The sequence below is a fragment of the Toxotes jaculatrix genome, chromosome 12 (assembly GCF_017976425.1).
Source record: "Toxotes jaculatrix isolate fToxJac2 chromosome 12, fToxJac2.pri, whole genome shotgun sequence".
NCBI classification, from domain to species: domain Eukaryota; kingdom Metazoa; phylum Chordata; class Actinopteri; family Toxotidae; genus Toxotes; species Toxotes jaculatrix.
The window spans coordinates 26,095,150-26,107,959 of record NC_054405.1 but is presented as its reverse complement, the minus strand read 5'-3'; the positions used below and the strand labels follow the sequence as shown (position 1 = coordinate 26,107,959).

The 12,810-nt window shown below is 45.4% G+C and overlaps 1 protein-coding gene and 1 long non-coding RNA gene across 2 annotated transcripts; one reads left to right on the top strand and one right to left on the bottom strand.

Annotated features, from left to right (window-relative positions):
- Positions 1-1,042: 1,042 nt before the first annotated feature.
- Positions 1,043-11,935, bottom strand: LOC121190193 (solute carrier family 13 member 5-like). Its single transcript, XM_041050735.1, has 14 exons — positions 11,658-11,935; positions 9,751-9,879; positions 9,227-9,363; positions 8,781-9,013; positions 8,201-8,371; positions 7,342-7,525; positions 7,105-7,227; positions 6,779-6,991; positions 3,326-3,429; positions 3,120-3,241; positions 2,667-2,828; positions 2,175-2,312; positions 1,885-2,084; positions 1,043-1,834 (listed from the first exon to the last, which is right to left on the bottom strand). Exons 1-13 carry the CDS (start codon positions 11,769-11,771, stop codon positions 1,956-1,958), a joined length of 1,959 nt encoding a protein of 652 aa, XP_040906669.1. The 5' UTR covers positions 11,772-11,935; the 3' UTR covers positions 1,043-1,834; positions 1,885-1,955.
- LOC121190197 lies at positions 9,989-11,038 on the top strand. Its single transcript, XR_005894963.1, has 2 exons — positions 9,989-10,290; positions 10,372-11,038. It is a non-coding gene; the product is annotated as an uncharacterized LOC121190197 (long non-coding RNA).
- Positions 11,936-12,810: the final 875 nt, after the last annotated feature.

Below are 12,810 nucleotides of genomic sequence, written 5' to 3'. Positions count from 1 at the left end.
ATTTAGCTTAGGTTAGCTACCAGCCTAGCTCTGGTTAGTGAGTAGTGACTTAGCGACCGAACCACGCGTGTTTATGTTAAAGCTTCAGCTAACGTGAATATTTTTAGGCACGGTCGTTTTCAAAAGTAATTCCAATTCCATTTTAACTATGGCCAATGTTTAGCTAACGGTAGCTAGCTAAACACCACGCTAACGGTAGCTAGCTAAACATGGGATGACATGCTGCCAATTGTAGCCACAGCAGGTTTAGGTAGTTTAAAACAACAAAGGCAGAACAGCGAACACTATAAATACGTAAATGAACATAAAATGAACAAACATGACCAACTTACCTAGCTTAAATTAGTGGAAAACGGTGGTTTTTGATGAACGCTGAACAGAGCCGAACGGCCTCTTGCTTCCACAGAGATGAAATCAGAGACGAAATCAGAGACGGAGAGAAATTCGAAGAATCGCGCCAAAAGCGTGTGTGGCCTCGGCCAATCAGAGTGCCGTTTACTGGTTGGGATATGACGACGTGTTGCCTCGGCCAATCAGAGTGCCGTTTACTGGTTGGGTTATGACGACGTGTTGCCTCGGCCAATCAGAGTGCCGTTTAGTGGTTGGGTTATAAGGACGTGTTGCCTCGGCCAATCAGAGTACAGTTTACTGGTTGGGCTATGACGACGTGCTGCCTCAGCCAATCAGCGTTGACTGGTTGAAACCATAAGAGTTATAAAATCAATGCTCTTATCATAGACTGTATAAGACATGGACGTAGTACCCGTGACGTCACCCATTGGTGACTGGTCATGGACCGACGGACGCAATATAGACATGATCTGCACGTCCATCAGATGTCTAATGTTTAGTGGGAAACTCCAAACGTTCAAAGCAAAATAGTGAAAATAACAGGAGGAAATGCAACATTCCCCTTGTAGAAAACATACAGGAAAAAGGCCAGAGTAAAAATATGTTTCCTAATGTTTTAGCCACCACTACTTTGTAAGGCTGTAGACACTATCAGCACAAAGTTTACACACACTGTCGACACACATTTCTTTAAAGACTAACTTTATTAACACCAAATAAAACTGTTAGCAACAAGATGATACAAAACTCTGGAAGTTTAGTTTGTACAGTACATGTTCATTCACTTACAGAAAAAACTATGTTACCACATAAAACTCATATATTTAAATAAAAAACAATAAAAAACACACAATATATATTTCCTAATTACTTAAAATAATTCCAATTCCCAGGGATAAGAGTTGTATAAAGTCCTGCTGTGGTCCGTTCTGATCCAGAGGTTTCCCAAGTAATGATTATAGCTTTTGGAGGTTCAATGATTTACAGAGAAACTAATGTTAAATTCTAAGACATTAGACTTTATATCAGCTGAAGAGAATCAGACCTTTATTCAAACTTGGCTGATTTATAATTATATGTGATCATATTTTTTCTGATCTGCTGTTGTTTTAATTTACAGCAGAATATGACATGACTCTGTTGTTCCATGGAAATGTAAGTTATATAGAATTTACCTTGTTAGAGTACAAGTAATTCCTCCCCCTTAATGGTTTTACCTGGACTCTGTAAGGGACCTGCCTTTATTCCTCTGAGCTTAATTTGCTCTAGCAGTTGGTATTTAGCCATTGTTTTAACATAATGTTATTATTTTAACATAGTTTTGATATTGGCTTTTATAGAAGAATCTGTATATTTCTAACTGCAGCTGGAGGTTTAAGTTTCCACTATCAGCTCAGCTGTGAGAGCTACAATATCTCTGTCAGGATTTTAAACTTCTGAAAAACGCTCTGGGTCAGTGGTGAGAAGGAAGTCCGGACGATGCTTCTGGTGGCTCAGAACCAGTTTACAAGCTGTAGTACTAAACACAAACTGGAGTCCAGTGATGAAGCCTGAAAACTGATAAATACACTTGTGGCAGCAGGTTGTAGAAAACAGATGTGGTCCTACACAGGTGCAGTGGCGTTTGCCCATGAAGGGAACGAGTCCAGAGAAAACATGACACGACCCCAGCTGTTGATGGCCAGGCTAATGCAGCCGATCCCGATAATGTTCATCACCACACCAGTTTTAGCCTGCAGGGGGCGTAGAGGAGGAGGTTACTGTGGCTTCATGGGTGGGTCTGAATAGTCCTTATTTCCATTTCAATCAAAACCAGGACTCACCATGTCGGACACTTTGAGGAAACCGGAGGAGAAGACGATGGCGTTGGGAGGCGTCGCCACCGGCAGCATGAAGGCGAAGGAGGCGCTGAGGGTGCAGGGGATCATCACATACAGAGGATTCAAGCTTATAGACTGGGACTGGGACAGGACACACACACACACACACACACACACACACACACACACACACACACACACACACACACACACACACACACACACACACACACCAGCTTTACCTCAGAAAATGTGGGTGAACTTCAGTCTACTACCCGAAACATTTTAGATTACAGTGATATAAAACAATTCATTTTTCCATTTCTGTCAAACCAATTCCAGCTGCAACATTCGTTTAAAGTTTAAACCTACATTCACAGATTATTTTGGCCCCTTAGGCTCAGCAGAACAACTTGTCCGCCCTCCCTTAGTCCCACTGTTTCATTGTGAATGTATGTATTGCGTGCGAATGGAAGCTGTAGTGTGTTTCGGTACCATGGAGGCCAGGATGGGCAGGAAGAGTGTTGCTGTGGCAACGTTGCTGGCACACTCAGTGAAGGTGGCGATTAGGAGGCAAAGGATGATGGCGATGGCCCAGGGAGGTATGGAGTGGAGCGGTGTCATTTGAGCGCCGAGCCAGCGGGACAGACCGGACTCCTGACCACACACACACACACACACACACACACACACACACACACACACACACACACACACACACACACACACAGACACACACACACAAATACAGAGTGCCATGTTTGTGTGACGTGAATGAAGCGTGTTTCCTGCTGCAGAGTCTGATGGGTGTAAAGAATTCCTGGCTCATGGTCCATGGCGGTGTGGTGCAGTGGCGTACTTTACGTGTCCTCACATTTTCACACCGCTTCACAAAAATGTTCCTTCTGTACAAAAACGTCCACCAGTTACTCTGAAACAACAACACACCTCGCTGCCTTTGGCCAGGGCGAAGCCTCCTCCCAGCAACAGGACGATGCTCCACGGCATCTTCTTCTGAGTCACCTGCCAGGTGAGCAGAGGAGGGGCGGGGCCTTGTGACACCTGGGACTCTGATTGGATAAAAAAATATTAAAACTCACGCGCACAACTGCACGTTGCTGTGTGTGTGTTGTCTGTGTGTATGTGTGTGTCACCTGTGTCAGAACTCCTCCAGCAGCACAGGTAGCGCGGCGGCTCAGAGGGAAGAACAAACAACAGCACGGCAACAAACAGAGAGACAGTCGCATCCGTGACGAACCTGCAGAGACAGAGAGGAGTTTTCAGACTCTTTATTTCTTTACTTCTTTATTTCTAAACCATCACACATTCATTCATTTGTGTTTTCCTTTGGATCTTTGTAGTGCTTTTTCATCCTTTTGTGGTCAATTAGCATTTCCTTGTAGTGCTTTTTTACTTTTACGTCTTTTTGTCTTTGTGGTCGTCATACAGAGGTTCTGGTCCAGGGGCCCTATCGACTACCTGACTCTGGGTGAGAGGGTGACAGGGTGGCCAATCTGATTCCAGGGAGGGGCAGTGCCCCAGCCCTGGTCTAGAAACCAGAATTACTGGCTCTTCACTGGAAAAAGGAAAGTAACCGTTGTTGTAGTAAACACTAAAACCGAACCTTGATCAACAGGTTGCGTAACAGAAGGACATTTACCAAGTGTTTTACCAATGTTGGCAAATCAGATCCACATCCTTCTGTCTCCTGCTTCCTTCATCATTAAACTCTCCACTGACTCGTCTGCTTCCGTCACACGGTGCAACACCAGCCGCTCAGCTCATGAATGGGGATTTCACCACAGTGTCTCTGTTTGCTTGCACTCAGCGACCAGAAAGTAGCAGGGTGTTTCCACATCCACCTCCTGTGCACTCCGTGTGGGTTTTTTTTTTTTTTAACCTTTCAGAACGTTCATTCAGGGACAGGATGAAAAACACGGAGCTGAAACTCACTGTGAAGCTCTGTGAGGCTGAGGGAAGCTGCAGGCTCAGCTGGGGTTCATCACTTCACAGACTCCTGAACATTAAACGCTGTTTCACTTTGTCTGATTTTCTGATGTTCTGATTCATAATATGAGCAATTGTGTTGTAATAATATCTGTTGGAGGTCAAAGGTCAGTCCTTAGTTGTTGTCAGTGATGTCCGTTGAAGTTTGGCTCTGATCGGTTGTCCGTGTGCAGGACGTCAGAGTCTCACTATCAACCTGTGTAATCACGAAACATGTTGAAATCATTCATTTGCACAAACTGCAGGTCCAAGGTGACCAACCACAGACCCAGCTCTGGAAAGCCAGACTGTGGCTGTGTGTCCTTCCACCCTGAACCCCCCGGTCTTTCTGTCCTTTTCAAACTTCTTTTTCTGACCCGTGTTTCAGCTCCGTAAATCTGTTTATTTGTCGCTAATCAGCTCGTTATATCGTCAACATGGCTCATAATCCACAGAGCTAAGATCAGACCGTCAGCCCTCAGACTGAATTTCCACAGTGTGTGAAGATGTGGAAGAAAACAAGTCTGAACAAGTGAGAAACAACCAGAGACTTCAGAGGAAAGACAGAACCAAAATGAAAAGAAGAAAAAAAAAACAGAAAGAAGAAGCAAAATGGACAAAATGAACAGATTAACAGAGATTTTTGAAAATGTGATTCAGAGTGATGATGTGTTTACAGAGCATGAAGGAGGAAGCTCCTGAGCGGAGTAATGAGGGTTAATCAAGAAAGTAAAACCAGATCAAGTGTGTTATCTTCTGTTTGTGTCCACAGCGTGAGCAGAGGAACAGAGACTCCGACCTGAGATGGTCTCATCTCACATTTAATAAACAGAACAAAAACAAGCCTCAGGATCAACAGATCAATGGATGACGTCCACACCATTCTCCTGCTGATCATGTGACCCAGCTGGGAGTCTATGAATGAGTGTGTGTGGATAAGAAAACAGGTGAAAGGTGAAGGGGCAGAGTCAGGTGGCTCAGGTCCACAGGTTAGAGAGTTAGAATAAAGAGAATCCAGCAGCTGAGATCACCTCATCAGGTGGAACCTGTGTTTTACAAACAGGTAAACTCAGTCAGACCAGCTCCACCTGGAGCTACAACAGTGAAATGTTCCTGAAGCATCGATAACTCAGGATCAATGATCTGATCAGAGATCAGTCACAGGAGACATGTTGCTGCAGAACCACTTGTCATTAAGAGGAAAAGTTCATATTTTCTCCATGTTCGGTCAAATAATGATCAAATAAAGATAAAATGTCTCTGGGTTCTAACGTGAAGAAGGTGAGCCAAGGCAGCCTCAGTGACCTGCAGCCTAACTAAACCTGCAGGTGATCCCAGTTCAGTGTCCGGTCCAGTACCACAGGTCAAACCCGCAGCTGTTGACGTGACACGAAAGTTCACCGTTTGTACCCAGGACACGTTTCCTCTGTTTGTTCTTCGCCTCTGATTCCTGTTTGTTCAGGGATTTTGTCCCGAGGCAAAGTCTGCATTAAACAGCAGTTTGGGTTCATTCATTCCTCTGAACTGGACCTTTTTCCACTTTACATTAATGCAGGACCAGCACTGAACACACACACACACACGCGCACACACACACACACACACAAACACACACACACACACACACACACACACACACACACACACACACACACACAGAAATGTTAAAACTTTATTCCAGGCAGTGTTCCTGTTAACGAACTCCAGCACTTTAAATGATCCTTCGCTCTGCAGAGACTGAACCACACAGGAAACACTGTAAAACTCCAACACTGTAAAACTCCCAGAGAAAGTTTAAAGACAAAATCACAACAATCGGTTTTTTCCCTGCTGCTGCTTTACACCGTCCCACTGTGGGACACTTTGGTCTTCATGGCTACTTCAGGTGTGTTCTGGTCTGTACTGGACTTGTTTGAAAGATCTGTGTCTCCTGATTCTTGTGACTGTTCAGACCTCATATTCCTTGCTTTAGGCCAACTTTGTAAGTTTAACTGTGTCTCCTCTGCTCATTCTAAACTTTTGCTGTAAAATTTAAAGAGGAGAGGAGAACAGGGTCAAAACTGTGATCAGAAGGTCTGAGGAACAGGAACCTCGTTACACTATTTTCATCTGGTAACAGGTTAACAAACCTGATGATGATGATAAAGTAAAAAATGACTGGTTTCAACTGGATTCATTTACAGAAATAAGTGAAAGTCTTGTTTTCACCTCTTGCACCAACAATAAAACTTTATGAATAAAACATCCAGCCACCAAACATCTGCAGCAAAACCAAGTTCTTCCACGAGTCCGCTGCTATGAACCATGACGACGAAGCCTTTAGTCTGAATACATCAAGAAACGAAACACACTGTCGCCACGCTGTGAGCATCTGCAGACAGAGGGTGTGTGACTGAATGAAGTTAACAAAAACGGTGACGAGGCCAAAGCTGTTTGTGTTTGGATGCTGGCAGATGAGGCGAGTTGCTGTGAGTTGACCTTCTCTAACAGTGTCACATGACATCAATGACGTCAAACCTTTTGTCTCACCATGTCTTCGGTTGACCATTTTCTCATTCATTATTCTGAGAAAACAAACAACACAACAACAACGTACACTCTTTCGCTCTGTCAGTACTCACTCAGCCTTTGCGTTGAAGATGTGCGTGGCCCAGCCGGCCATGAAGCGGGGGTCTCGTGTGAACCACAGCGCCACCATGAGGATGAAAAGCGCCAGGACGCTGACCTCTCCATAACTCATCGGTCCCAGACGCTGATGCTCGTCCCTGATCAGCCTGTAGGCCGCTCGCTCCTTCTCTGATTGGACCGCCCCGCAACCCCACGTCCTCCGCAGGCTGCAGCCAAACAGTAAAAGTCAAAACTTCAGTCTCTGTACATTTAATCAGTAACCGACAGAACAGGTGAACTTTGCGGTTTTATTCTTGGCGAGTTTGTTGAAGTGACTCACTTGCAGCCAATGTAGAGGAACTGCAGCCAGAACCAGGCGAGCATCAGCATCAGCACCATGGTGGGGAAGGCAAACGCAAACCACGACGCAAAGTTGATCACGTCACCGTTCTGAGGGAAGAGTCTACGACAAAGAACCGGACAGGAAGGTTCATTTCACAGTAAGACTTCCTGTTTTAAGACACGCTGTACTGACTGACCGATTAGTTGATATCTGTGTTTGTGTGTCAGCGCTCACTGGCTCATCTGTCCGACCAGGACCAGGTTTGGTCCAGTTCCTGTCAGAGTAGCGATGCCTCCTATGCTGGCAGCGTAGCACACGCACAGCAGGAGGCCTTTACTCATCCTCCTCCTCTCCTCCTCCTCGTCGCTCAGCTCCTCCACCTCCATCTGACAGCAGACGGTCTCCACAGACACAACCACTGCAACACACACAGTCTGTGGCGTCATTTAAAGGACTTTCATACATGTCGTAGTTCATTAACTACAAATAATGAGCTAAACTTTCAACTTCTGGCTCCATTTTCATGACTTTTTTCAAAATATTACGACTGTCTTGTAATATTATGCTGTTCTTAAAATATTACAACTTTGCTCTTGAAATATTGCAGAGACGACAAACACTGTCGGCTTCTGAATTACTTCACTGTGGTGTGGTAATACACTTTTGACCTTTCCTTAGATCGTCCTCAGCAACTCTCCTTAGTTATATGTCCAAGAAAACTCCGACCTCCGAGATTAAAGAGTTGGCTGCTGAAAAGCTCTGCATTCACAGGCTGTCTTCTGTCATGTGGGGGGTAACTACGCTCGAAGGTTTGGAACTACAGTTCACATCATTTTGGTTCATTTTCATTTTTGGACCCCAGCCTCCTCCCGTAGACGCGTTCAAGTGTCCTTGGGCAAGACACTGAAGCCCAGCTGTTGCTTGGACCATCGATGTACGAGTGACACAGGTGAGTTAAGACGAGTCGAAATTTACTGAATGAACTGACGTGTTGCTGTTCGGATGGAAACCAGTCTGAAAACAGATTTTATACACAAAGATCGAAGGTTTTCTTTATTTCAGGATTCACAGTGAATCCCCTCTGTGGACTCACCAGGTCCACTGCCGGTGCTGTCTGATGGAGGTTTGTCTTGTGGTGTTGGTTTGACAGTCTCCTGTCCGGCCATCTGACCCTCTGACAAGACAAAATGCTCAGGGGACGTGTTGCATTCTCGGTTGCTGGTTTTCTCTGAGTTGCCCTGTGTCTGGATTTCTCCATTCAGACCTGAGGAAACATTAAATACAAATTAAACTCAGTGTCACACTTCATAAAACCCTTTTAGCTATTAAAACTTTTAGCTTTTGCACAATTGTGAGTAGCTAAGATTCATTTAGTCTGGCCTCTTTGTGTGATGGGATGGTTAAGGTTAGGGAAAGTTTGTGGTTTAGTAAAAGGTGAACACGAACTCCAGCGTCCTGTATGACGGTCTTATACCGTACATGTCCATCCACCACCACAACCTCTGCTCCCTGACTTTATTCCTCTTTACATAAAGGTCACATTTTCTGTTCTCACGTATCTATAACGACGTCCTGTTGGCCTCGATTCAGATAACCATGTCCTGGATGACAGAGAAACTTCACAGACATCTACAGGTCCATCCTGTCCAACAAACAGTCCTTGTCAGTTATACCTTTCTCCAGGATGTTCGGAGCAGCGGTTTGCAGGACGCTGACGGTTTTCTCCTGATGTTCCTGGTGAAGAGCGACAGTCCTGCTCTGGATTTTAGGGGACGGCTCAGTGTCTACATTGCTGTGGAGCTGGTCCAGGACGGCCTGGACGATGGGGACCATCATGGCAGTGGTGGCTGTGTTGCTGATCCACATTGACAGGAAAGCCGTCACTCCCATGAACCCCAGCATCAACCTGCGGGACAGAGGAAGAAGAAATGGTGAAAAACATGATGGTGCAGCAACAGTCTTCATCATGACCAGTGATCTCTGAGGTGGATTACCACCAGGTGTGGACTGTATGTTTTTATAAGGCTGACGACGGTCTTGAGAACAGAGTCGTAGTGCAATCGCATCATAAGCTCTGTACGTCTGCTCGGTGCAGGTTTACAGGGACCAGGGAACTCACAGGGCGGGTCGGACCCCGACCAGCAGCAGCACTCTGAGCGCGATGCGTTTGTGGAGGTTCCAGTGTTCCACGGCCACGGCCACCATCAACCCGCCAACAAACAGCATGTTGGTGTCCTTCAGGTACTGCATACACACCTGCACAGCAACAAAGACACAAACCATTTACAGAGCCACTGAAAATGGACGTGTCCAAGTGCTAAATGGGAACCAGTCAACAAAGGTCCAGATCTGTCGTATTTGATACGCGACAGGATTAAGTTCAGAATTAACCTCTGTTTTTATGAGGTCTTTTTGGTCTTTCATTTTTTCTACTTTAGTCTACAGTTCTGGAGTGTAATGTCCATCAGTACCACAGCCCTGCCACAACAACTGTCTTTACAAAGACTCAGTGTTCACTTTTTACTGACATTGTCCAAAATGTGTAAATCCCAGTGTTTGTGGACAGTGATTTGTTGTAAAGAGCGTAGTGTGCAGAGATGGTGGTTGTAGTTGTACAGTGTGTGTGTGTGTGTTTGGTCTCACGTCTTTGGACTCCATGATGCCGAGGACGGGGAACAGGATGGTCGGCAGCAGCGCCGTCACCGCCAGCGGCAGCACCTCAGTACACCAGTACACTGCCATGAGGGCTATGACATAGGCACAGGCAGCTTCCTGCACACACACACGCACGCACACACACACACACACACACACACACACACACACACACAGACACACACACACGCACACACACACACACTTCACTGAACCACGGCACAGGAAGATCACGTGATGAGAGAAACTGTCCTCCTGTTAAAAACTGTCCTGCACAGGTCGGTGGAGCAGCAGCTGGTTATATCACAGGTACCTGTGACATGTCAGGTGGGTTTCATCAGAGAGCAGGGACTAAGCACCTGTACGGTCCTTCAGGTTGGAGGATTTGTTGCAGTCAGATAAGGTGATTAAAAGAGCTTCAGTCTAAGTTCAGACGATCGATATAAACTCAGGCTCCTTTAAATCCAGAATTTAAGTTTCTCTTGATTTGAGTCTTATGGAATAAACCTTCCATGAAGTCACTGACGGGTGAGGTAACATCCAGATCAGATTCAACTCACTGTCACCTTCATGTTCTCATTATGTAACAACATGAAACTGTTTTGGCAGAGACTGGAGAAGTGTTGATACAGACTCATGCTGTGGACTCTGAGGGCGTCAAACCCTGAGATTAAATCTCACAGTCCGTCAGTGCTGTGCTCGAGCCTCTGATGATGAGAGAGTTCACCTTCATCCACCCGCTGGACTCACGAGTCCAGCTGTGAAGCCGGAGAGTCGAAGTGTGTGAAACATGCGTGTGTACCTGTGATGGACTGTTTATTTAATGAGAAGGAAAATGCTGGTGAAGATTCAGGAGACTTCATCTAAAGGAGCAGAGCAGGTTCCTGATTCTACGTTTCTAAAAAGGCAGAATCTGATTTGATTTTGAAACCGAACACGTGAAGCTAAGTCCTGAAGGAACACGTGAAACTGCACAAGGACGACGGGACAACAATGAGGCGAAAGACAGATTCTTTGATTCTGGTCCTGCTGGGAAGCTGCTGGTCTGAGGTCAGGACGGACTCTGTCCAAACACCGTCTCTGTTTTCACTGAGCTTCATCCACGGACAGACAAAGAAACATCACACACACTGTGATGATGAATCTGTGAAGTGTGGGTTTCTGGGAAAAGATACCGGAACCTTTTAGGGACAGAATCTGAACCAGACCACGTCCCAGTATAAGAGAACTGGTTTCACTGGTTGTAAATGCATCATTAAACAGGATTTGATGGGAATTAATCAGATTATTTTGATTTCTTTGGTGAAAGTTTGGTTTAACTTAAAGACATTTGCAGGCGTTTGTTTTTTCAGTATTTCAAACATAATGAAGCTCAGTTCATTTGTTTTACTGCTGCTGTTTCTCATTGGATCATTTCAGACTGTTTGATTGTCTGAAAGCAGAAATGTATTGCGAACACGCTGAGGTTGAATGCGACCTCTGTGAAGGAAGCGGCAGCTGGTCTCAGCTGCTCCTGATGTCATGTTTTTCTTTGTGTCTCTTCAGAGAAAAACTTTCAGGGTGAATCTTAAACCGGTTTGTCAAACAGTGACAGGAGGCTGTGAATGAACACACTGACCAGCTGCTCACACGGGCTGCACATGCTCAGGGTCACTGGTTAGGTAGCCCTAAACTGGTTTACTTCTTTAGGCTGGTTAGTCCACTGATTAGTTATCGATCAACCAAACTGGTTTAGTTAACTGGAATATTTGAATTCAACTGGTTCATTTGACATTAAAGGAAACTTTACAGGAAAGAGGTTTGAATAATTGGTTAATTCATCTGTAATCTGGTAAATTGAACTGGTCAGTGCTCGGTAAACTGGTTTTCTGAACGGCTCAGTGAAGTGGTCTCACCGTGGTGCTGACGGCCAGCGGCAGCAGGATGAACGGGCTGCAGACGAGGACGACGACGCCCTTCAACCTCCAGACCTGCTGCAACATTTTCACCCGCAGAGGAAGAACTGACATGGATGAAGATGATGATGATGACGATGGTGAAGATGAAGATGATGATGATGAAGATGGTGAGTAAATCTATGTGACTCTGTCAGAGAGCAAGTGTTTGGATGAGACTCCTCTCTCTTTGCTGCTCGGACTGCTGCTCTCTCTCTCTCTCTCTCTCGCTCTCTCTCTCTCTCTCTCTCTCTCTCGCTCTCTCCAACACATTTGTGATGCGTTTCACGGGCGAAACTACATATTAACTTTATGTGAGTTACCACACACACACACACACACACACTCTGTGTCCCTGCAGACTTTATCTAAACTCTCAGCAGAGTAAACACAGAGGAGGAAATCAGGTCTGCTGACGTCAGGCTGAACTCACCTTTCATCTTCCTGCTCAGATTCAGCCAATCAGCTCAGTCACTGCTCTTTTATCATGACAAACATGTTTCAAACTGCTCGTCAGACTCACACCTTTCGTCACGTCAGTGCAGCTACATGACGGATGATGGTCACTTATGACATTAATGTCCTGTGAGTTTGTCCTGAAACAGCAGTGTCTGTTGTCCTCAGGTCCTTGAGACATTTCATCATGAAAACCTGATAAATAAAAGACTGATAAATCTGCCTGAGCACTGAGTGAGATTCTCTTCATTAGGAGTCAGCTCTTTGTTTCTTCCTTTCTTTTCTTCTCTTGATTCCTTCTCTCTTCTCCTCTTTCCTGCCTTGACATTACCTTTACTCTCGCTCTCTTTTTCCCAGTCTTACCTTTGCTCGCTCCCTCTTCCATCTGTTGTCCGTCCTCTCTCAGTGTGTCTTCTTTTTGCTGTGTTTAGAGAGGATGCCACCAGCTGAGTCTGACAAAGACCTTCTGTCAGAGAGAGACAGAGAGAGAAGAGATGACATTTCCAATGACTTGTTTCAGTCCATGTACAGCAGGAGGTCAGTACATTTACCAGGCACCGTCCTGTGTGGTACTTTTACTTCTTCCACCACTGAAAGTCACAAAATAACAAACAAACTAAGTGATGCAACTCCCAGGTTCTGTGAGGTAAAATGACTG